This window comes from Nerophis ophidion, linkage group LG14, assembly GCF_033978795.1.
Source record: "Nerophis ophidion isolate RoL-2023_Sa linkage group LG14, RoL_Noph_v1.0, whole genome shotgun sequence".
Lineage (NCBI taxonomy): Eukaryota > Metazoa > Chordata > Actinopteri > Syngnathiformes > Syngnathidae > Nerophis > Nerophis ophidion.
In genome coordinates, this window is record NC_084624.1 from 13,313,864 (window position 1) to 13,339,557 (window position 25,694).

Genomic DNA, 25,694 nt, shown 5'->3' on the forward strand with positions numbered 1-25,694 from the left:
TACATGGCCCCATTCATTCTTTCCTTAACACGGATCAATCGTCCTGTCCCCTTGGCAGAAAAACAGCCCCAAAGCATGATGTTTCCAGCCCCATGCTTCACAGTAGGTGTGGTGTTCTTGGGATGCAACTCGGTATTCTTCTTCCTCCAAACACGACGAGTTGAGTTTATACCAAAATGGATACATGGATGATACAACAGAGGATTGGGAGAATGTCATGTGGTCAGATGAAACCAAAATAGAACTTTTTGGTATAATATAATATAATATAAATACTTGTCGTATTTGGAGGAAGAAGAATACCAAGTTGCATCCCAAGAACACCATACCTACTGTGAAGCATGGGGGTGGAAACATCATGCTTTGGGGCTGTTTTTCTGCTAAGGGGACAGGACGATTGATCCGTGTTAAGGAAAGAATGAATGGGGCCGTGTATCGTGAGATTTTGAGCCAAAACCTCCTTCCATCAGTGAGAGCTTTGAATGGTTGACCAAATACTTATTTTCCACCATAATTTACAAATAAATTATTCAAAATTCCTACAATGTGAATTCCTGGATTTTTTCCCCCACATTCTGTCTCTCACAGTTGAAGTGTACCTATGATGAAAATTACAGACCTCTGTCATCATTTTAAGTGGGAGAACTTGCACAAACGGTGGCTGACTAAATATTTTTTTGCCCCACTGTATATATATATGTTTATATATATATGAAATATATATGAAATACTTGAGTTGGTGAATTGGGCTTCACGGTGGAAGAGGGGTTAGCACGTCTGCCTCACAATACAAAGGTCCTGCAGTCCTGGGTTCAATCCCAGGCTCGGGATCTCTCTGTGTGGATTTTGCATGTTCTCCCCGTGAATGCGTGGGTTCCCTCCGGGTACTCCGGCTTCCTCCCACTTCCAAAGACATGCACCTGGGGATAGCTTGATTGACAACACTAAATTGGCCCTAGTGTGTGAATGTGACTTGTCCAGGGTGTTCGCCGCCTTCCGCCCGATTGTAGCTGAGATAGGCGCCAGCGACCCTAAAAGGGAATAATCGGTAGGAAAAAGGATGGATGGAGTTGGTGAATTATAGATGGAAATATACTCTTCCCCTCTTAACCACGCCCCCCTGCCCCACCCACGACCACGCCACTCCACCTCCCGAAATCGGAGGTCTCCATGTATGATGGATGGATGGATTTGAAAAGATATCGCTTTGACTTTGTTGGTAAGTAAATACCTGTTAGGAAGGGACCGCGTTTTGACCCAGCAGATGTCATTCAGAATATTAACCCCCCCTCCGCTGCTGTACATTGATGACGTCATGGGCAGGCCTTTCCGCCGCCTCCCTTCGCGCGGTGCATTGTGGTCTGTCTGCCGGAGGAGGCTTCAAGCGGCGGAATCTCAAGAATCCCGAGAGTGTTTGCCAAGTCAAACTATTTTTCCCCGACCGTCTGCCTCTCGACGTCCCCAAACTTTCTACGGTAATGATTCCATTTTTTTAATAACTTATCACATATGCGGCACATGAGCGCGCGAAGTGACCGTGCTAACATTAGCTTCGCGAGTTAACCAAGCTTGTTAGCAGTTGATGCTAAGCTAACGGCCAGTACAGCTGCACTTAATTGCTTTGATTTGTGACCACTTTTTTTTATCGTCTTCCCTTTTTTTTTTAAACGAGTATTTCGTTTAAAGCGATGTGGTTTCTTCTCTAGCGTCACCATCACCTTGTTCCACACCCACTGGCGTGACAACCGTTATACAGAGAGCCAGAGCTTAATTCATTACAAACTTAACTGCCCACTTTATTAAGTGTGGTGTTGCACGTACACTTTCCCTAACTACAACAACTTCTCATCTTGTAGCACACTAAACACTTTAAAGTACTATTTGCGTTGTAGTACAGTCCACAGGAAAAGAGGCATGTCTGTTTTGCGTGTGTGTGTGTGCTGACATTTGATCTGACAAAGAAAACCAGACTTCCTGTCTCACACTGCAAAGCTAATAATCATCCAGGCATTGTATTACAGTACTAGCATTGCAGAAATCTTTTTTAAAAACTAGAGATGTCCGATAATGTCTTTTTTGCCGACATTCCGATATGATCTAACTCTTGGCGTGGTGCAGTGGAAGAGTGGCCGTGCGCAACCCGGGGGTCCCTGGTTCAATCCCCGCCTAGTACCAACCTCGTGACGTCCGTTGTGTCTTGAGCAAGACACTTCACCCTTGCTCCTGATGAGTTCTGGTTAGCGCCTTGCATGGCAGCTCCCTCCATCAGTGTGTGTGAATGTGGAAGTAGTGTCAAAGCGCTTTGAGTACCTTGAAGGTAGAAAAGCGCTATACAAGTACAACCCATTTATCATTTAATTACCGATTCCGATATCAACCGATACCATACTTGCCAACCTTGAGACCTCCAAATTCGGGAGATTGGGACGGGGTTGAGGTGGGCGGGGCAGAGTTAAGGGGGAGGAGTATATTTATAGCTATAATTTACTGAAATTCAAGTGTTTCTTATATATATATAAATGATAAATGGGTTGTTGGCTTCACGGTGGAAGAAGGGTTAGTGCATCTACCTCACAGTACGAAGTTCCTGCAGTCCTGGGTTCAAATCCAGGCTTGGGATCTTTCTGTGTGGAGTTTGCATGTTCTCCCCGTGAATGCGTGGGTTCCCTCCGGGTACTCCGGCTTCCTCCCACTTCCAAAGACATGCACCTGGGGATAGGTTGATTGGCAACACTAAATTGGCCTTAGTGTGTGAATGTGAGTGTGAATGTTGTCTGTCTATCTGTGTTGGCCCTGCGATGAGGTGGCGACTTGTCCAGGGTGTACCCCGCCTTCCGCCCGATTGTAGCTGAGATAGGCGCCAGCGACCCCAAAAGGGAATAAGCGGTAGAAAATGGATGGATGGATAAATGGGTTGTATTTGTATAGCGCTTTTCTACCTTCAAGGTACTCAAAGCGCTTTGACATTACTTCCACATTTACCCATTCACACACACATTCACACACTGATGGCGGGAGCTGCCATGCAAGGCGCTAACCAGCACCTATCAGGAGCAAGGGTGAAGTGTCTTGCTCAGGACACAACGGACGTGACGAGGTTGGTACTAGGTGGGGATTGAACCAGGGACCCTCGGGTTGTGCACGGTCACTCTCCCACTGCGCATATATATATATATATATATATATATATATATATATATATATATATATTAGGGGTGTAACGGTACGTGTATTTGTATTGAACCGTTTCGGTACGGGGGTTTCGGTTTGGTTCGGAGGCGTACCGAACGAGTTCCACACGGACATATTAAGTAGTGCACCGCACGTTGTGTAAAAAATGCACACCAAGGCACCATGAATTGATTAACGTGGACCCCGGCTTAAACAAGTTGAAAAACTTATTGGGGTGATACCACTTAGTGGTCAATTGTACGGAATATGTACTGTACTGTGCAATCTAATAATAAAAGTTTCAATCAATCAAAAAAAAACAACACATGGCATGCTCGCAGCGACCGAGCTACGATAGAATGACCGTACCTCCTCTTTTCACTGGATTTGTCATCTTATGCCGGGCTGTCTGGGTGGAATTTCTTAAATGCCTCAAATGTCATTTTGAGTTAGGGGTGCATGTTTTTTCAATGTACGTTCAGGGTTAAGAAGGAGTTGAAAACAAAACAAATTGTGCGCAGCAACAATCGTGAGGGAGGGGCAGAGACAAAGAGAGCGAGAGTGTTGTGATAAACGCGCATGCGTCGCCAGGCTTTGCTTTTTACCCATAGATTTATCAGATTTTATTTTTTATTATCTCTAGCAGGGGTGTCAAAAGTTTGCTCCGCAGGCCATTTGCAGCCCACAGCTAATGTTTTAAAGGCCCACAGCACATTCAAAAAATACTATTAAAATAAACAAAAACATTAAAAAAAAGAAGGCTAAATGTAATTTAGAAAAAGTTGCAACGTTGACCCTATGAAACAAAGCTGTTTTTTTTTTATTTCAAACTCATTGCTCAAAACATACTCTCTGAGTCTTCAGTAATGCGGACGTTGTACCGATCCGTTGTGGTGAAGAAGGAGCTGAGCCGGAAGGCAAAGCTCTCAATTTACCGGTCGATCTACGTTCCCATCCTCACCTATGGTCATGAGCTTTGGGTCATGACCGAAAGGATAAGATCACGGGTACAAGCGGCCGAAATGAGTTTCCTCCACCGTGTGGCGGGGCTCTCCCTTAGATATAGGGTGAGAAGCTCTGTCATCCGGGAGGAACTCAAATTTAAGCCGCTGCTCCTCCACATCGAGAGGAGCCAGATGAGGTAGTTCGGGCATCTGGCCAGGATGCTACCCGAACGCCTCCTGAGGGAGGTGTTTAGGGCACGTCCAACCGGTAGGAGGCCACGGGGAAGACCCAGGACACGTTGGGAAGACTATGTCTCCCGGCTAGCCTGGGAACGCCTCGGGATCCCCCGGGAAGAGCTAGACGAAGTGGCTGGGGAGAGGGAAGTCTGGGCTTCCCTGCTTAGGCTGCTGCCCCCGCGACCCGACCTCGGATAAGCGGAAGAAGATGGATGGATGGATGGATGGATGCTCAAAACATAATATTTAATCAAAATCAATGTTATTATGATTTATTGACCTATCCAAGTTTCCGATTACTTCACATCAAATATTCAATCAATCAATCAATCAATGTTTATTTATATAGCCCTAAATCACAAGTGTCTCAAAGGGCTGCACAAACCACAACGACATCCTCGGTAGAGCCCACATAAGGGCAAGGAAAACTCACCCCAGTGGGATGTCGGTGACAGTGACAGTAATGACTATAAGAAACCTTGGAGAGGACCGCATTTGTTGTTTTCTTACTGTACCGAAAATGAACCGAACCGTGACCTCTGAACCGAGGTACGTACCGAGCCAAAATTTTTGTGTACCGTTACACCCCTAATATATATATATATATATATATCTCCATATATATATAAATATATATATATATATATATATATATATATATATATATATATATATCTCCATTGGAGCTTTGGGGCCTATCTCAGCTACAATCGGACGTAAGGCAGGGTACACCCTGGTTGGGCTGGGCGGTATTGGCTTTTATTAATATTGCGATATTTTTATGCCATATTGCGATATCCGATGTATATTACGATATTTTGCCTTGGTCTTGAAACAACACTTGATGCATATAATCACATCAGTATGATGATTCTATGTGTCTACATTAAAACATTCTTCTTTATACTGCATTAATATAAGCTACTTTTAAACTTTCATGCAGAGAGTGAAATCACAGCTAAGTCAATTGACCAAAAGTGTGTTTATTAAATACTCTTCATTCTCTCAGGGGTGACTTTTTAAATGAAAGAACAAATGAATAGTGTTGTTACCCTTTGTAGTAACACTTCTGCTGCATACTTTGCATATTGCTCTTGTCTGCTGAATATCTTCCCACTTGAAGCCAAACCACCGCCAGATGATGGATCCCCTGCTCTTTATTTTGGGCATTTATTGTTCTTCCTCCATTTGTGATCAGTTTCGTACCTTCTCTCTCATGTATTGTCACAAGCTCCGCTTCGCTCTGCTTGTACGACCTCTGAGCTAACGTTAGCCATGCTGCTACCTCTCTGGTCGGCGAGAGCGTACGACGCTAGACGCGCAACACTATGTGACGTATGTAAGAAGGCGGGCTTGTTTTATGTCTGTTAGGGATGTCCCGGTCCAGGTTTTTGCACTTCCGATCCAATACCGATATTGTTTTTGCACTTCCGATCCGATACTGGCCTATCTGAGCATGTATTAAAGTTCAAAGTTATTTAGCCCACTTAGTACAGTCATCACACAAGGGTTTTAGTACTCTTGATAACAACTAGCCAGCTGAATTGGATGAGTTTGAATAATACACAATGGTTGGTATTAAGGATAAACACAAAATAGAAAAACATATACGTGACAAACAGAAATGGCATCATTAAACAGTAAAAAAGTGAACAGTATAAAGTGCAAATAATGCTGTAAATATTATTAAAAAAAAGAAAAACACACAAACAAACAGTGGGATAAAATGTCTATAACTCAGCATCAATAGTTGCTCTTCAACAAGTGTAAAGTTAAAAAAAAAAAACTATCTACACATTCCTTTCAATTGTTTGCCCCAGTCAGGGGGGGGCAAACAATAGAAGTCCAAGCATTACGGGGTGTATATTGTAGCGTCCCGGAAGAGTTAGTGCTGCAAGGGGTTTGGGTATTTGTTCTGTTGTGTTTATGTTGTGTTACGGTGCGGATGTTCTCCCGTAATGTGTTTTTCATTCTCTTTTGGTGTGGGTTCACATTGTGGCGCATATTTGTAGCAGTGTTAAAGTTGTTTATACGGCCACCCTCAGTGAGACCTGTATGGCTGTTGACCAAGTATGCTTGCATTCACTTGTGTGTATGAAAAGCTGTAGTTATGTGATTGGGCCGACACGCAAAGGCAGTGCCTTTAAGGTTTATTGGCGCACTATACTTCTCCCTACGGCCATGTACACAACAGCGTTTTAAAAAGCCATAAATTATACTTTTTGAAACCGACACCAATAATTTCCGATATTACATTTTAAAGCATTTATCAGCCAATATTATCGGACATCTCTAGTAAAAACACATTTTCTCTTTCTATATGTAAAGTTTTGTGTCTCTTCCAGGCTTTGTGCGGAGGAAAACAACCATGTCTAATGCGGAAAAAATTAAGGCAAGTCTTTTTATGTCTACAATTGTGTGCTTTTTACCCAGTCACATCCTGTTTTGTGGTTGTTTATAACGGAAATGTCACTAAATGAATGCTGGGTATTTACAGGGTGAGTCTTGTATTGTAGATGTCAAATGTTTCCATTAAAGATAGGCCAATATGTTTTTATTTTAGTTAAGATTTTATTTGAAGGGACATTGCACAGAGACAGTAAGCTCAAAGACAGAAATGTTCTGCAGCAGATTATAGCTAAATGGCTCATTTCCGTCTGGAGTTCCTGGTTACCTAAATTTGAAGAGATACAAAAACATGCAATAAAATTATACTATAGCATGTAATGAAATTAAGGAAAGTCATAAAATTCCCTTTCATTGACACATACAACCACACCTCATTTAAATAACCACACATAGACAATATATGCTCTTGTTCACATCTGTCGTAATTTGTAAAAACAACCATGATTCTAACAGACACACCTGACAGCTTACAACAAAATTCACCGCTTACAACAAACTATACAGCGCGTATAAATATTTTTTTTCTTGGTGTGCAATATTGGTGTTAAGATAGTATTTTTGTTTTGTTATTTATCTATACATTGTGCAACATGTATTATTCATCCATCCATGAAAAATGTAAAGTTTTTCTACTGTATGTCAAAATTTGCACTGTAACCACAACACGTGTAAATATGCCAGGTTATAGTTCAGGTGCTAGTTTACATCTGATGTCCTCATAATAAATCAGTATGTAATTCAAGTAGTGTTGTGCCACGTAGAAAAGAAAATATCCCGATATAAGTCATTTTATATCTTGATCACAATATGGTATTTTTTCTTCAAATTATATAAGCAGTGTAAATCGATTATATGTACACACACACCCACACACCCACACTCACACACACACACACACACACACACACGACCAAGGCCAATTTCGATCATCTTTTCTTCACTTTCTTTTAAAACACATTTTTTATGTATAAAAAGGACAAGACAATTTAAAAACTAAAAGTGCCTTTCTTTTCGACAGTTTTGGATAAAGGAGGGAATCTTTGGGCACCTCATAATTCGGTTACGATTTAGGAGTTGTGATTTGATTAAAAATCGATTATTGACGTTTCTTTAATTCCTCTATATTGATGCAGTTTTACAAGTGTTTATCACTTGCAATTTAAAAAACAAATTGGAATGAAAAACAGATTCCCACGTTTATTAAATTAATGAAAATGTGTGTAAAAATGCCAGATAGTAAAAGACCTGGTCGGATCTCTCGCTGAGGTGGCTCGCTGCGGTCAGCCACATTTTAGAACAGTCTGCATTACTTCATTTACAATAAACACATAGATTATTGGCGTTTACTAATCAATTCTATAATTGTCAACGAGCCATGTCTACACATAGTTATTTCAAAAGTAGTGAACATTTATTGGGTTACTGCCCCCAAATTATCCCGGTTATCATTATCACTGTATTATTTTAATGTGCTCAAAAAGTACTTTCACACCTAATAACAAAGTTTTAAGTAAAATAGTAAATACAATAAATAACCACTTGGCAGAAGAAATGTTATATTATTGTTCTGGCCGTACAATTTTTTGATTGTTAATTGTTGTCTGTATTAATTTGTAAATGTTTGTTCTTTTTTTGTAGTGATAAAGAAAAAAAAGTTTATGTGCATCATGTCTGGTTTATGTGTGTCACGTCTGGTTTACGTGACGCCATGCACATTCACTTCCTATTGACGTATTGCGTCGAGTATCGATTGATCTCTCTATGGTAAGGGAGCACAGCATCTAAATTCAATGTCCACAACTGATTATCTTAGTTGCTCAGACAGCAATGTCTTTATGCAAGTTTAGATTGGGGTATAAGTTGTTTTTAATGGGGAAAAAGGTTAATGCCTTGTGTATTCATGTTAGCATTTAATATAGCTTGCGCTAGCTTACATCTGCGGTAAATGAGCAGCGTCACCAGTCTGTCAGTTTATGAAAGTGTTACCAATCAAGGTTTTAGGATCATTTTAATTTAAAGCGGTAACACTAACTCTGGGAAGTTTTACAGCTGCATTGGCTGCAATGGCATCAGTCAAGAGTTTGAAACGTAAGATTTGCCAAGGCCAAGGTGTCGATCTTCATAAAATAAGCGCAATAAACACTGGGATGAGTGGGTGGAATGTCTTCTGTCCCGGTTTTGCACCTAAATGCCTCAGGTGAAGTGACCAGCTGGCTCATTCATCGTGGCTTCTAATTATCTGACTTCCAACAGGAACGGGAAAAAATCTTCAGGTTTAGTTTGTTTGTTTACGTGCCTTTCTATTTCCTGTTGCTTTTTTCTGCAGCAAGGCCAGTTCACCAACCCTGAAACGCCAGGGTATGTTGGATTCGCCAACCTGCCAAATCAAGTTCATCGCAAGTCCGTTAAAAAGGGTTTTGAGTTCACCCTAATGGTTGTCGGTAAGTTTGACTGCGTTTTGACAATGTCACTAACCAGGGTTCTCCTGTCGCCTGTGCTGATGATGTCCTATATTTAGTGAATGTATGCTACCCTGCTCTATTTATAAATATTACACAACAGTTCACATCCTCTGCTCCTTTGTGTGAGCTTGTTTTAAAGCATAAGTCTAGTTGTTCAGCTGGGGTCCTCAGCAGTGTAAACTCTTGCTGAGACCGTGTGACTCCCCCCATCTCTCACGTGGGAAAGGGGGAGGGTAAAAGCTGTGTGCAACACTGCTGATCATCCCTTTTTCTTGCTTTAAAATAAACCAGAGTGGAATGTAGTTTGCGGGCCTGCAGGCATTAGTGCCTACAGTGGAAGAGGCCTGCTTGTCTCTTGACCAAACTAATATTAAAGATTATTTCACTCTGTTTGAGGAGGCTCTAGAGCTATATTTTTGCACACAACCACCCTAATTCACATTCTCAAATTCTTACCCAAATCCTCCCACACTGTAATACATGCATACATGCCACTTCAGTATCTTTTTGTGTATGGATGTTGCAAACAAATGTCATTGCTTTGGTAAAAAATCTCAGGCACGGAATTCATAAAGCCGCCAAGTATTTACTTGTGACCCTGTTGATCATGAGATGTATTGACACTCAGTCACCTTTGGTGTCCTGTATCATATTTTACCTCACAAAATAGCGACTAAGCGATGTAGTGCTACTCTTAGTTCCCCTAATTTGTTCGCTGCTGTGTCTGAAGATCAGTTAATTAGTTTGCCTTTGAACTTAAATGACTCTCTCTCCATAAATTACGTGTTACTTGTAATTGCTTATAGTCTTGCAGTGCATCCCTGTAAAGAGAGGAAACTTGATGAGCGCCAAGAACAGCCAAGACTTCTTAAGTATTGATTTAAAGGTTGAGATGGACAGTTTAAGGCAGGGGTGGTCAAAAAAGTGCGGCCATTTCCAGCCCACAGCTTGTTTTTTCTTCTGCCCTCCGCATATAAGGCTTGAAAGTGTGACGTGTAAACGCGATGCATCATGGGTCTTACTGCATCGGAATAGCATCTTTACATTGGGTTGAATGAAAGCCTCTGTCCTAAAGTTGTATTTTTCTTTAGCAAGTTCCAATATGTCGCAAAGTGAGATTTGTCTCATTTCCAGCGTAGAAGCAAACCAAGTAAGTCAAGTTAGTAGGCTAATAAAAAGACTATGAATAGCCTGTATAGCCTGTATAGCAGCAATGAGATGATCAAACATGACTTTTAACGCCATCACCTGGTACACGTTGCTGTGTTCACGGCATTTACACACGAGTGAGTTTGAACCAAAGCCCGTTATATTTTGTTGCACAAGTAGCATTTAGTAGAATGTGAGCGTTAGCCAATCCAAGCTTAGCTCGCCGCGGGTTACCAATGAGTATTTGGAGAAAAAGGCAATCCCCTATTCATAGATCAATAGCTAAGAATACTTAAAATATTTCCCACATGAATGCAGAGTGTATTTCAGACCTGAAATATATTTGTTTTGAAACAAATTTCTCCAGGAGACATCACACAGTGACTATTGAGTTACCTCTGAGACACGTTCTTCTCTTTCTGATGTCAAATTCCAAGGTCTTGCACACACCCAAAGTTGGGTTGTCCGTGGGCCTTTACCGAATTTGCATTCCGAAATGTTTGGCCTGTATAAAAACTGACTGCGTTGATGATCGAGATACAGGACACGTTAGTCTGCTTGCTCAAATCTTGTCGATTGGACGTGCTCACATGGATCAAGTCCACCAATTTTACTTATTTTTTTAAAGTGGCGAGCCTTTGGAACAGGTTGCAGTTAATTTCGGTACACTCCCACGATCCATTTTAATCTAGTTTGTTGCTCTCTCTCACAATACTCCTGGTTGAGTAGAGAAAAAATGTCCAGCAAAAATGGCTACCAAGCCCCCACAATGCATTGTGAAATCACGTGCCCTTTCAACCCCTTTTCTAAAAAAAAATGTATTCGTTATCAATGAGATATATTAGATATTACATCAGTTTGCTTTGACACCTACAGCACAAGGCTACTAGGATGTGGCTGTTTTGTTCAGATAGATTAGCGTCCATCGATCTGCATTGGATTGTTTTTTTAGCATCTTTCATGTATCATCGAAGTGCATCCTTCACTGTTTGTGTATGTGGCCCTCAGTAGAAAAAGTTTGGACATTAGGTATCTTTGTCCATAGAAATGTATTGGATTGAGGATGTGCACACTTCTGTTTGATATACAATACAGTACTGTGCTTATGTTTTAAACTACCGTTGGATATGTTGTTTTAGCAATGATGATCCATAAGTAAAATGTCTTTTAGTAATAATTGGAAAACAATATTATTTTTGAGGTGGAGACTAACATTCTGTTGATGCCAAAAAGGCTCAAACCGTATTGCTAATAAAAAAATACATTCTTCTACAAAGGTTACTGGAATCTTGTGTAAATCATATAATGGTCAGTAAGTCATAGGTGCCTGCATTTAAAGTGTAACATTGTGAATTGCAGAATTCCTGTTAGCAATGTACAAGTATGTATGTATGTATGGTCTCTGGTTAGTCTTTGCTGATTCTTAGACTGACTAGCTGATCACTGAATAAACATTTTTTTTAATTCCCCAAGTACTGGGATTAGCCACATAATAGGTCTGGGAAAAATTAAGTCAAATTTAGTATCAGGCATCTATGTTTTCTTAGTTCTTGGTGTAAGCACAACATTCACGTTGAGATGTACATTATATGATACTTGTATTGTCTGAAACCAAAAGGTGAATCTGGACTAGGAAAATCTACCCTGATCAACAGCCTGTTCCTGACTGACCTCTACCCCGAGAGGATCATCCCTGGAGCAGCAGGTAGCTCCCAATACCATATTGACCATGTCGGTGAGCGTCATTTACCCGCCCTCCTTTCTGTTGTCCTCAAACAGAAAAGATCGAGAGGACGGTTCAAATCGAGGCATCCACGGTGGAAATTGAAGAGCGAGGAGTGAAGCTGCGACTGACTGTGGTTGACACCCCAGGGTATGGAGATGCCATCAACAGCCAGGACTGGTATGTAGTAAAAGTTTTAAATGCAATATATGTATTTTAGGGATTAAAGTACCTTTTGATTGATTGAAACTTGTATTAGTAGATTGCACAGTACAGTATATATTCCGTACAATTGACCACTAAGTGGTAACACCCGAATACGTTTTTCAACATGTTTAATTTGGGGTCCACGTTAATCAATTCATGGTACAAATATATACTATCAGCATAGTACAGTCATCACACAAGTTAATCATCACAGTATATACATTGAATTATTTACAATCCGGGGGGTTAGGTTTGGTTGATATCAGCACTTCTGTCATCAACAATTATATAATTTGAGAAATGGACATTGAAACACTGCGATGAGGTGGCGACTTGTCCAGGGTGTACCCCGCCTTCCGCCCGATTGTAGCTGAGATAGGCGCCAGCGCCCCCCGCGACCCCACAAGGGAATAAGCGGTAGAAAATGGATGGATGGATGGACATTGAAACAGTGTAGGTCTGACTTCGTAGGATATGTACAGTTAGCAGTGAATATAGTGAGCTCAAAGCATAAGAACAAGTATATACATTGGATTATTTACATTCGGTTATTTACAATCCGGGGAGGTGGGATGTGTTGGGGGTAGGGTGTTAGTCTAGGGTAGTAGTTGCCTGGAGGTGTTCATTTAGTGCTGTTTTGAAGGAGGGTAGAGATGCACTTTCTTTTACACCTGTTGGGAGTGCATTCCACATTGATGTGGCATAGAAGGAGAATGAGTTAAGACCTTTGTTAGATCAGAATCTGGATTTTAACAAGGTTTGTGGAGCTCCCCTTGGTGTTCTGGTCATGGCGGTTATTAACGTTCCAGAAGTAATTTGACATGTACTTCGGTATCAGGGAGATGTAGTGAATTTTTTAGACTAGGCTCAGTGCAAGTTGTTTTACTCTGTCCTCCTCCCTGAGCCAGCCCTTTTTGTAGGAGTCAGGTGTGATCTGGGGTGGAGGTCTAGAAGTTACCTGACTAGCTTGTTCTGGGATGTTTGGAGTCTAGATTTGAGGGTTTTGGAGGTGCTGGTGCTGGAAAAAGGGTTGAATAAGAGTTCCCGCTAGAATCTTCATGGTGCTTTTGTTGACCAGAGAGGAGATTCTGTAGAGAAATCTCGTTAGTTGGTTGATCTTTTTGATTACCTTGGTTGCCATTTCATCACAGGAAAGATTAGTTTCTAGAATGGAAACTAGGTAGGTGACTTCATCTTTCCTGGTGATAACAATGTCACCCACTTTAATAGTGAAGTCACTGACTTTTTAAATTTTTGATTTGGGACCCGTTTTACCTAAATGTATGGATAGCTTATTGTCAGTGAGCCAGGTGCAAATTCTACAGAGTTCGGCACTAAGGATTTTTTCCACCTGCTGTCATTACTTCCACCAAGCAATGTTGTTTACACCCATGTTAATAAGCAAAACCTGCACTATAGACTCCCATAAAACTTTGTGCCGTGGTAACTTTACACGTGTACCTAGCTACCTGTTACATTTTTCAGAATACAATTGTGGATAGAGGGTAATATTTTCTGCCGTCTTTGTGTTCAAATGCACAACTGCAATCTTTTCACCTTGTCTGAGGTCTTTTCAGCTTTTTGAATGTTGTTTCATATGCGTGCTGTCATTGTAATCATGGTGTATACTTCATTCTACCAGTTTCAGCACCATTATTAGCTACATTGATGACCAGTTTGAGCGTTACCTCCATGACGAGAGCGGCCTAAATCGCCGGCACATAGTCGACAACAGAGTTCACTGCTGCTTCTATTTCATTTCCCCACTCGGACATGGGTGAGTCCAGCAGCATTCTCCTGCTCACTGTTAGCAGCCCAACTGAATGTCTGCTCTTTTCCCAGCCTGAAACCCCTGGATGTCCAGTTCATGAAGGCCATCCACAATAAGGTCAACGTGGTTCCCGTCATCGCTAAGGCAGACACACTCACCCTCAGAGAGAGAGAGCGGCTCAAGCGCAGGGTGAGGGGACTGTATTGGCATTGGAATTGTTGTGTGTGGAGCTGTCTGTGGTCATTCCGTGCTGTCTAGCAATGCACACGCCAGACTCAAACTGGCAACTACTGACCTTCACCAGTTGAGAGCAAAGTTGAGCGGCGGTAGCCAATGAGCTAAAAGCCCTCGGCTGTCAAGTAATTGAATTCTTACGGAGTCGGAGAGTGGGGTTTACACAACATACTATAGACGGCCCCACTCGTTGCCATTGGTTAAATGTGCTCATATGCCTAGTGGTTAGAGTATCCGCCCTGAGATCGGTAGGTTGTGAGTTCAAATCCCGGCCGAGTCATACCAATGACTATAAAAATGGGACCCATTGCCTCCTTGCTTGGCAGTCAGCATCAAGGGTTGGAATTGGGGGTAAATCACCATAAATGATTCCCGGGCGCAGCGCCGCTGCTGCCCACTGCTCTCCTCACTTCCCAGGGGGTGATCAAGAGGATGGGTCAAATGCAGAGGACAAATGTCACCACACCTAGTGTGTGTGGGACAATCATTTGTACTTTAAATAGGGTTCTAGTTAGCCGTTTGCGTTCAATTGTTTTGAACATGAAGTTTTGATAAAAATTTTTCCTAGTTTGTGTGAAAAGTATTGAACATGAAGTTTTACTAACATTTGTCAATGTCATTAAATCACCAGATTTCCAACATAACTGTGGCGGCGGGGACTGGCTAATTTATGTGGTCAATATGATGTCATCATATAATTTGCATAGTCTGCAATGATGCATATATTTTCTTTAAAAAGTCAAAAAAAAAAGTTATACATACATTTAAAAACAAATATTTATTATGTATTGGTGTTATATGTATGTTCTTATATTGTTTGCTGTCTTTTTCAATTATTGTTGCTGCTTGCTTTTTTGTTGTGAATTTTTCAAATGTCAAGAGTCCTTTCAGTGACTTTTTATTTTTTTAAAACGACCAGCAACCAATATAGCATTTTTTTTCTGAATTGGAGACTGTAGTCGTATTTACAGACACTTCACTTCTGTTGACTCGGTGTCCGCAACGATACAGTGAGCCTCACTGACGTCACACTTATTTTGCGCTCCTGCTCCAGCTGCTTTTTCTCTCCTTAAAAGAGGATGTAGATTGCGGTCTAGTTATGCATTTCAGATATATTAAAGAATGTCCACATCGCAATCATGCTGCCTTGTTTCAGACAATCCTGTAGTTGTTACTTACGTCATCACAACATCCAGTTTCAGCAGTGCTGTTAAGCATCAAAGTCTATTTTTCAGCGGTCAAAGTTTTGGTACATCAAGAGTCAATAGTGCACACCTGTGTAGTGTATGTAATAATGTCCCATGCTTTATCAGTGTCATGCAGCATCATACTTCAACCCCCGCTTTGAATTGCTGTGCACGACAAAACGAGCTCGTTGTAGCCATTAATCCTGACTTCTTCATCATCACAAATTTTTTTGTTTTGTAGGTTAAAGAGTTTTATATGCAGAGTGCCGAATTTATCTTGCTGATTAACTAGAATGTATTATTATTTGAGTTTATTTAATTTGGTGAAAACATTTCCATAGTTTAAATAAGGCTGAAATTTTTGGGGGGAATTTCATGCAAATAAATGCACTTTAAATATTTTCTGTTATAGATTAAATATGATTTTATTAAAGTTATATTATTTTTTTATATATTGTTATGCTGAGGTGTACTTTGAACAATTTTGTAGACCAATGATACCATTTACGGAAGTAAGTGGGGCGTGCAAAATGTTTTCTTCTTCCGGAGGCGGAGTAACAGTAAATGTTTGAGGAAGCACTGCCTAAATGCATCGCTGTGATTGCTCAGATTCTGGATGAAATTGACGAACATGGAATCAAGATCTACCACCTTCCCGATGCTGAATCCGACGAGGACGAGGACTTTAAAGAACAAACCAGGATTCTCAAGGTAAAGGTTGCTTTATGATCTGTCAATTCTGCCCAGCCAAAACAAATGAAAAATTTGTTCAAAGCAAGTGCTTACACTAGCTGCCAAATTTTGATACTCCCATTGGATAAACTTGGGCCACCGAACAAATACATTTAGAATCAACATTTAATAATCCTCTTCAAAGTGTCGTAGAGAATAGGGATGTAACGGTATCAAAATCAGTATTAAGGCCACGGTGTGTAAAACAATAATTTTCACAAGTGTAAAACAATAATTTTCACTTAAGTGTCAACTTTTATTTTCTGAGAAGAGGTGCTTCTACTTTGGACACTGTTTTATATTAGTTTGGAAAATGCAGTCTCTTAGAAAAGTTAACACAGTTACGGCTGAGCGATATGGCTTTTTATGAAAATCCCAATATTTTTAGGCCATGTCAAGATACACAATATATATCTAGATATTTTGCCTGAGCCTTGAATGAACACTTGATGCATGTAATCACAGCAGTATGATGATTCTATGTGTCTACTTTAAAACATTCTTGTTCATACTGAATCAATATATGCTCATTTTAAACTTTCATGCAGAGATGTAAATCACAACTAAATCAATTTACCAAAACGGTATTTATGAAACAGTTATTAAGCAGTGGCTTAAACATTCATGTCATTTTCAAAACAGAAAGTGCAAGATTGTCAGAGACATTTTAAAACAAGCTATTAGTGCACTTTTGTGCATGATGTTACTAAGATGACATATCAAAACAACACTAAATTAAAATGCACTTTTTGTACAGAACGCCACTACAATATTTTAAAACAAATAAAGTGCACTTTTGTGCATGATGTCACACAAGATATTTCAATAAATGTCAAATAAAAATTAGCTGCATAATAGGAAATCAAGTGGTTTATGTCCTTCGCTATGTGTTAGGTTCCTGCGGACGTGTTCTCCTTCTGTTGTTGATTATGTTTTTCATACGGTGTTGATGTGGAAATGGTTGCTTGGGCATTTTGTTGGGTGTGGCACCAAATAGAGATGTTAACATGCAGATTTTGAAGCACTCTTCATTCTCTAGCTGGTGACTTTTCAAGTCATGCTACAAATTAGCAGTGCTGTTTCTTTTTGTAGCAACGCTTTTGCCACATACTTTACAAATTACGGTTGTCTGTTCGACATCTTTCCGCTTGAAGCCAAACCACCACCCGGCAATGGATCCCCAGCTGTTTTTCTTGGGAATTAATTATTCATTCTTCATTTATTACCAGATTTGCACCTTCTCTCTCTCGTATTACCACTCACACCGCTCCTCTAGCATCACAACTAACGTTAGCCATGCTGCTACCTCTTTGCTCGGCGAGGGCGTATGACGTTGTATGTGACCTATGTAACAAGGTGCCCTTGTTTTATGTCTCTGTGAGAAGGAGAGACAAGAAAAAGTGAGAAGAGCCTGTAGTGTAATGCCCGCAGCTAAAAGCAACTGCATGAGAACGTATACTTTAATATCACGATATAGTAATTTTCTATATCGCACATAGACAATCCTGCGATATATTGAGTTTGTTCGATATATCGCCCAGCCCTACTTCACAGTTTAACTTTTGATAAAGTAAATACCTCACAATATGATGGTGCAAATATCTCTTCACTCGGCGCAGTGCGCCTTTACTTATTCTATTGTGGCTTGTAACACACGACACCAACATGGCGCGCTTTACCGGCTCCAAAGACATTCTGTTTTTGCAAGCGTTTGTCTGCTTGTTAGTGTTACAGTGTTAGTCAAAAAGGGATGCGTAACATAAAAGACGGATGTTTTGGACAGTGTTTTTAAAAAGGAATGGTAGTACAAATTATAGTTAGTACAAATTATAGTTAGTACAAATACAGCGAGTCGTGGCAACATATGTGGTTGCGTGGTGATTGGCTGGGCTGGCAATTTGAGAGAATCTCCCAAAATCCTGTGCACAGGAAAATGTAGTCTATTTTCTGACCAGCCAAACCAAAAAGCGCCAGAAAAAACTACTTTACAGCATTATTGTGAAGGTTTTCAAACCGTGGAATCTACATTACAGTTACATCCCCCAAAATCTAGTGTCACTGTTTTATCGTCTTTTGTCCACACTCATTATGTTTAGACGACTGAAAACATATGTAGTTAATACATTTACTGCTAGAGTCACACAAACAGTGCAGTTGCATTGTGTGATGTTTTTTATGAATGAGTTTGAATATTATTGCAGTCTGTTGTGGCGTACTGTATTCTTACATAACATGGACACAGTAATGTCAGTAAGTTTTTTTTTTTTTTTTTAATGATTGGCCAGCAGCTGCTAGTCAGACACTTTGCCCTTCAAAATTGAAGGTTCAAAACATGGCATTATTCCAACACTGCTGTTCTCCAGGCCAGCATCCCTTTTGCGGTGGTCGGATCCAACCAGCAGATCGAGGCCAAAGGGAAGAAGGTGCGTGGCCGCCTGTACCCGTGGGGAGTGGTGGAGGTGGAGAACCCTGAACACAATGACTTCCTCAAGCTGCGTACCATGCTGATGTGAGCCAACACTTCTTGTCAACCTCCAGAGACGTAACAATATCAAAATCTCATGGTATTAAGGCCATGGTACGACATTGTCCAAAACAAATACCACAGTATGCAAAATGAAGTGGCAGATTGATTAGGATAAAAAGACTGAACACAAATGTAATGCTCAAAGGTTGAACTCATATCTATGACAAACATGTATTTTTAAGTGCAAATAATTGTGTTTTAAACAAATATTTAAGAAAATAACTTAGTCAATGTCTTTGTAAACATCCAGTTTGTATGTAAAACAATAATATTCACTTTAGTGTCTTAACTTTTACTTCCTGAGAAGCACCGTCCTCTGCTGTGGGCATATTCTTTATATCAGTTTGGAGAAAGCTGTTTCTCAGACAAGTTAGCGAACAATTTAACTTTGAATAATGTAAATACGGGCGGCACGGTGGACCAGGGGTTAGTGCATGTGCCTCACAATACGAAGGTCCTGAGTAGTCCTGTGTTCAATCCCGGGCTCGGGATCTTTCTGTGTGTAGTTTGCATGTTCTCCCTGTGACATCGTGGGTTCCCTCCGGGTACTTCGGCTTCCTCCCACTTCCAAAGACATGCACCTGGGGATAGGTTGATTGGCAACACTAAATTGGCCCTAGTGTGAGAGTGTGAATGTTGTCTATCTGTGTTGGCCTTGTGAAGTGGCGACTTGTCCAGGGTTTACCCCGCCTTCCGCCCGAATGCAACTGAGATACGCTCCAGCACCCCCGTGACCCCGAACAGGACAAGCAGTTGAAAATGGATGTAAATACCTCACAAATTGATGATAAGCCTCACTGGCTTCAAATGTATTTTCCAGGTGATTATTTTTCAAGTACCTGCTCATTTTACTCGTATTCCACGTGGGTTTTCACCTCTTATCTTTGACCTGTGTCGGCTTGGAAACGCTCGAGACGCAGACTTAATTACCTCTGCCAAAGAGGTTATGTTTTCGCCTCTTATCTTTGTCTTTTTAAGGGCAACATAACTCAAACAGTTGTCGATGGATTTTCATCCAATTTTCAGGAAATGTCCGAAGAAAAAAAACAATTCCTCTTATCTACTATGAACAGACTTTTCTTTTTCTCCCCATCACGGCGTCCCGCGCCCCCACCTTGCTGGTTGTCCGTCGGATTTCGCTAAAACGAAAATGTAAGCTACCATTGTTCCTGTCAATGTGAATTTCCTCAAGTTGTAGTTGTCTTTATGCTTACTGTCTGGTAATACACACTGTGAACGTTGTCACGTTGTAGTTGTCTACATGCCTGCCGGTCAGAAGGCACAATTAAATAAACATTTTAAAATCAATACGTAGTTGTACACGAGGCATACCAGCAGGTGCTCTTGAGTATTTTGTTGGAGGCAATTATTTTAAATAACTGCGGTAGTGCACACACTCAGTAACATTGGGTGGCAGACATCAATGGGTAACAGTTAACCACAGAACACGGGTCCTGGGCCGCACAAATAAATTTTTACAGAACCCAACACTGAAGCACCAGGAAAAAAAACTACATTCACCAAGTATTTTATGATCCCGTCAGACGTCACAGAATTATAGTGAAGATTTTGAAACCGCAATATCGCTTTATCTACAATGCAGTTCGATCCCTATCAACCTCCTAAACAAATAATGTTTTTGCTTGATGAACTGTCCCCCGACTCCACAGTACCCACATGCAGGATCTACAGGAAGTGACTCAGGACCTGCACTATGAGAACTTCCGCTCAGAACGTCTCAAGCGCAGCGGCAGGTTGTCCTCCCATGGTTACATTCTGCCTCTATCCCCTGCGTACGTACCTGTCTGTCCGCTTGCTTTTTCTGCACCTCCCCCACCTCAAAACCAGCGTCTTTGATGACATGATTCTTTAGACAAAGTATTAGTGACATACTGACAGCTTATACAGTCTTACTCAACACACACACACACACACACACACACACACACACACACACACACACACACACACCATTAGACGACAACACTGGGAGCTCCTATGTGCAAGATAAAGACTTAATTGAACTGAAATAACCTTCAAAACTAGTATCATTTAGACCGTAGCGCTAACACATCATTGCATGTTAGCTATGTTAGCATAAACCAAGGTCCAAGCCAGAGGTGTCAAACCCAAAGCCCGTGGGCCAGATCTGGCCCGCCACATCAGATCTGTCCTGGAAACAATATGCAACGAAAAAATATTTTTTCTCACTGAATGTATTCAGTCTTTCTATTTTGACAGAAACAAATACATGTAACTGCATATATTTGTATTCAAAAATGACATAATAATGTTACAAATAAGCGACCCCCAAAAAAAGGGACAAGCGGTAGAAAATGGGTGGAAGTTATTAAGAAGGGGTTTAGGACACGTCCGACCGGTAGGAGGCCACGAGGAAGACCCAGGACACGTTAGGAAGACTAACGTGGCTGGGGGGAGGAAAGTCTGGGCTTCCCTGCTTCCCACGACCCTACCTAGGATAAGCGGACGAAGATGGATGGATGCATTGCTGTTTTTTTCTTAAAAATAAATACTTATATATGAATCTGTAATAATAATGTTGTTCATGTTAACATAATGTTAGTTACAATTGTATGAATTCAGGTTGGAAAGTAGTTATAATCTTTAATAATAATTAACTATCAGTTTTGTGTTTCCTAATAATGTAAGAGATATAGTATCACATACAAACTTTTTTTGTTAAAAATAAAAATAAATATATGACTTCTAATTTCAAAGCAAGTTACCGTTTAAATTGTACATTGTTAAAATAACACTAGATTTTAGGATAAAAAAACCCCACAACTGGCTGCTCAGTCTCCACCATTTTACCGTTAAAAAAAAAATGGTGGTACCGTTTTTCTATTTGCAGTAATAAACCGTAGAAACAAAAACAACCATACAACAGACCATTCTGTCGCCAGAATTTTACCGTAAAAAAAATGGTGTTGCTGTTTTTGTATTTACAGTAATAAACCGTAGAAACAAACACAACCATAGATTTTACGGTATAAAACGGACCGTTTTGTCGCCAGAATTTTACCGTAAAAAATATGGTGTTGCTGTTTTTCTATTTACAGTAATAAACCGTAGAAACAAACACAACCGTGGTTTTACGATATAAAACGGACCGTTCTGTCGCCAGAATTTTACCGTAAAAAATTGTGGTATTTTTTTTTTTTTATATATTTACAATAATAACCCGTAGAAACAAACACAACCATTGATTTTACGGTATGAAACGGACCGTTCTGTCACCAGAATTTTACTGTTAAAAAAATGGCTTACTGTTTTTCTATTTACTTTAATAAACCGTAGAAACACCAACAACCATAGATTTTACGGTACAAAACTGACCTTCGTGTCACCAGCATTTTACCGAAGAAAATAGTGGTGCTGTTTTTCTATTTACAGCAATAATCCGTAGAAACAAACACAGCCATTGATTTTATGGTGTAAAACGGACCGTTCTGTCGCCAAAATTTTACCGTAAAGAAACTGTGACCATTTTTCTATTTACAGTAAAATTATGTAAAAAACCTCCATATATTGTACGATAAGATTCTGGCGACTCAGCTGCCAGTCAACAGATTTTTTTTTTTTCCACGGAACATAAGAATTTATAATGATCAAATGAGGTGAATTTCTATTTCTATATTATTCCCTGTTACACGCGGGCAGCCACAACTGCAGAATAGTTTGACACCCCAGGGTCTCACAAGTTTAAAAGCATGTGTAGATCATAGAGGAACAGGATTTTAACATCTCATTGAAAAATCCCATCATAGCTCACTTCTTGTAGACTTTCTTTCAAAGCCAATGCAGGATAAAAGACTGGTTTTACCGGCCATCTATCCTATGATGGCGCTCTGCTCTTGATTTGTCCAATCCATGAGTGGACCATTGGAGGTACTCTTATGTTTTTGTTGTCTTCAAGTGGGGGAGGTCCTGCTGTTCCCCTGACCTTCACACTTCTACTTCTATGCTAGAACTTCACCGCATCCTCTTCGTAGTTCGACGTGCACTTTCCTTTAGCGTCCTACAAACAACTATGCCACTAACCCACTGACCCCTTCTTCCACTTTCTCTATGTGGCTTTTGTCATGTTTGCCTAATACTTCCTTGACGGCACAACATGCTCACCTTGCACACAAACTTCCATTTTACGATGCCAGTTCAGTTTCACCTGATGACTTGCATACGTCCAACCAGCCGCATCGTGTAACTGTCCCTTTTGTGACTGATGCAGAAAGGGTCCGGAACCAGAGGAAATGGACAAGGATATGATCCTGCAGGAGAAGGAGGCAGAGGTGGGTGGTGCCACACCTCACACCGCATCAATATGAGTTCACTAGTTCCATTTTTAGCCTTATTTTGAGGAAAGGCGTGTATTTAAAAAGAGAAAAATGTCACGGTATGACATTCTGACATCAATACACACACATTATTGTATTTGTTACCGTTTTGGGACCTCCAAAAAAAGCCGACCTCTTTAGGACCACCCATTTAGATATATAAATATTTGTACTGACAACATTAATACCGCATTTTACGGAGTATAAGTCGCTCCGGAGTACAAGTCGCATTTTTTGGGAAAATGTATTTGATAAAACCCAACACCAAGAATAGACATTTGAAAGGCAATTTAAAATAAATAAAGAATAGTGAACAACAGGCTGAATAAGTGTACGTTATGAGGCATAAATAACCAACTGAGAAGGTGCCTGCTATGTTAACGTAACAAATTATGGTAAGAGTCATTCAAATAACTATAACATATAGAACATGCTATACGTTTACCAAACAATCTGTCACTCCTAATCGCGAAATCCCATGAAATCTTATACGTCTAGTCTCTTACGTGAATGAGCTAAATAATATTTGATATTTTACAGTAATATGTTAATAATTTCACACATAAGTCGCTCCTGAGTATAAGTCGCACCCCCGGCCAAACCAAGGGAAAAAACTGCGACTTATGGTCTGAAAAATACGGACCATACTATGCAAATATAAAAAATTTAAGCTTTTAGTTAGTTATAACTTTTTTTTGGGGTTGTAATTGGTTTTTTATCTTCATTATTTACTTCCAGTTATTACAGTATGTCTCTATATACATATTTATATTATTTTGTATATAAATTCTAGCCAAAAGAGGCACATTTCAATTTCTTACACACACTTGTAATTACATATGTTGGCCAGAGGGGGAGCCCTTGAAATTTTTACACACACTTGTTATTTCATATGTTGACCAAAGGGGGAGCACTTTAAAAACTGGCACACAATGAATTTGAAAAATCCCTTCTTTTTGGGACCACCCTTATTTTGAAAGATTTCACCAACATAGGTGCAAAGGTTTGGTTGATATCAACACTTCAGTCATCAACATAAAAACGGACATTGAAACCGTGTAGGTCTGACTTAGTGGGATATGTACAGCGAGCAGTGAACATAGTGAGTTCAGAAAGCATAAGAACAAGTATATACATTTGATAATTTACTATCCGGGGAGGTGGGAATGCGGTGGGGTGTTAGTCTATCGTATATTGCTGCCTTTGCACCTGTCAATGTTCACTTGAAATGAACATTAAATCAACAAAAAATTCTGACTTTGGAGCAATGTTCACAGACTCCAGTATTTGGCTGTCTGTTAGATGCAATGGTTTTCCGTATCGGGACCATGATTTGGGTCCTAACTTGTCCTCATATGGAAGGTACTTTTCCTTGTTGATGTCTTGAGAAGTGTAGAAAAACAATAACACACTTGAGTGAAATATGGTGACTTTTGATTGTTTATTCACTACTTTGTAGAAAAAAATGACATTTATTCTGGTGATGAAAACATTGTCTTGCAGTTGAGGCGAATGCAGGAGATGATCGCCAAGATGCAAGCCCAGATGCAGAAGCAGGGAGACGGAGACGATGTTTGAGAGCCAAAGGTGAGAAAGATTTGTACTTTTTGACAACTTGACCCGCAGAAGAGCTGACTTTCTCTTTTGTGTCATTGAAGGCGTCGCTTGACTTTGAACCGAGACACACCAAGGACAGCAGCCAACTACAGTCCCATACGGGATGTGGATTGCTGATATCGACATATACATAAAAAATATATATAGTAAAGTATATACAGTGTTATGATGAATTCTAGATACACATATGTATGTATACACTCAAGTTTTATTTCTTAGTCTCAGATTATTAATCATTTGCCAAGGGATTGAAGAAGTGTCACATAAAGTTAATTTTAATACAAATCAGAAATGAAGATCTTTCTTGTTGCCATCAAACGGACTTTCAGAAGCACATATTTGCTCCATGAAGGAGCTCCGCTGTGAGCATTCATTGTTGTCTTTTTATGGGAGAGTGTTTGAAGAGGCGTGCCATGAAGTGTTACTGATGTCTTTATTGCCTCCTGCCTCATCCCCAGGCAGGCGCTGGTGAAATGTTGCATGTTCCTCGTGTCCCGTTAAGTGTTGTGCACCTGGCGGACCCACGCAGGCTTCTTTGTTGGACGTAAGGCTGAAAGCTGTTATGAAGGAGGTGAGATGTTTGTGACAGTTGTTTGACATGAAGGCGTGACTTGGGTGCCGTTGACTGAAATCTTCTCTAATTACCTGCCCAAGGAAAACATTCATGACCATTAATTCCCTAACCAGCCAACTTGTGAGCTCCTGACATTCCTCTTTGGGCTGTTTTTATCCAATATTAAACGTACCAAATATTGTTCTTGATGCTATGTTGTAATAAAAGTTTTATTCTTCACCTGTGTGTTCCCATACTGGCAATTTAACATATCTGTTTAGTTGACCACAAATTGATGGTTTTGACTGACTAAAGCCTAAATCGGGGATTTCAAACTCGTTGACATTGAGGGCCACATGGCAGTTAGGGCTGCTTGTAATGTATGAATTTGCTTCTAGATGTCATTATTACAAACC

The 25,694-nt window shown here is 40.3% G+C and overlaps 1 protein-coding gene across 2 annotated transcripts; it reads left to right on the forward strand.

Moving 5' to 3' along the window:
• Positions 1-1,315: 1,315 nt before the first annotated feature.
• Positions 1,316-25,518, forward strand: septin2 (septin 2). Of its 2 annotated transcripts, none has more exons than XM_061919879.1 (13): positions 1,316-1,475; positions 6,698-6,748; positions 9,092-9,202; positions 11,991-12,077; positions 12,152-12,275; positions 13,945-14,079; positions 14,145-14,262; positions 16,104-16,205; positions 18,590-18,735; positions 20,424-20,546; positions 23,003-23,063; positions 24,612-24,695; positions 24,767-25,518. In XM_061919879.1, the coding sequence occupies exons 1-12, from the start codon at positions 1,316-1,318 to the stop codon at positions 24,684-24,686; spliced, it is 1,293 nt and encodes a 430-aa protein (XP_061775863.1). In that variant the 3' UTR covers positions 24,687-24,695; positions 24,767-25,518. The 2 variants fall into 2 exon arrangements, with proteins under 2 accessions (XP_061775863.1, XP_061775864.1); XM_061919880.1 differs by having other exon boundaries at positions 20,424-20,507.
• The last annotated feature ends 176 nt before the right edge of the window (positions 25,519-25,694 follow it).

What these genes read in the sequence shown, in the direction of transcription:
- septin2 (XM_061919879.1), top strand. Translation starts at nt 1,316, where the DNA reads ATGGGCAGGCCTTTCCGCCGCCTCCCTTCGCGCGGTGCATTGTGGTCT. An exon ending in GTTCACCCTAATGGTTGTCG is followed by an intron (nt 9,203 to 11,990) that starts GTAAGTTTGACT and finishes TGAAACCAAAAG; the next exon opens with GTGAATCTGGACTAGGAAAA. An exon ending in AAGCTGCGTACCATGCTGAT is followed by an intron (nt 18,736 to 20,423) that starts GTGAGCCAACAC and finishes CCGACTCCACAG; the next exon opens with TACCCACATGCAGGATCTAC.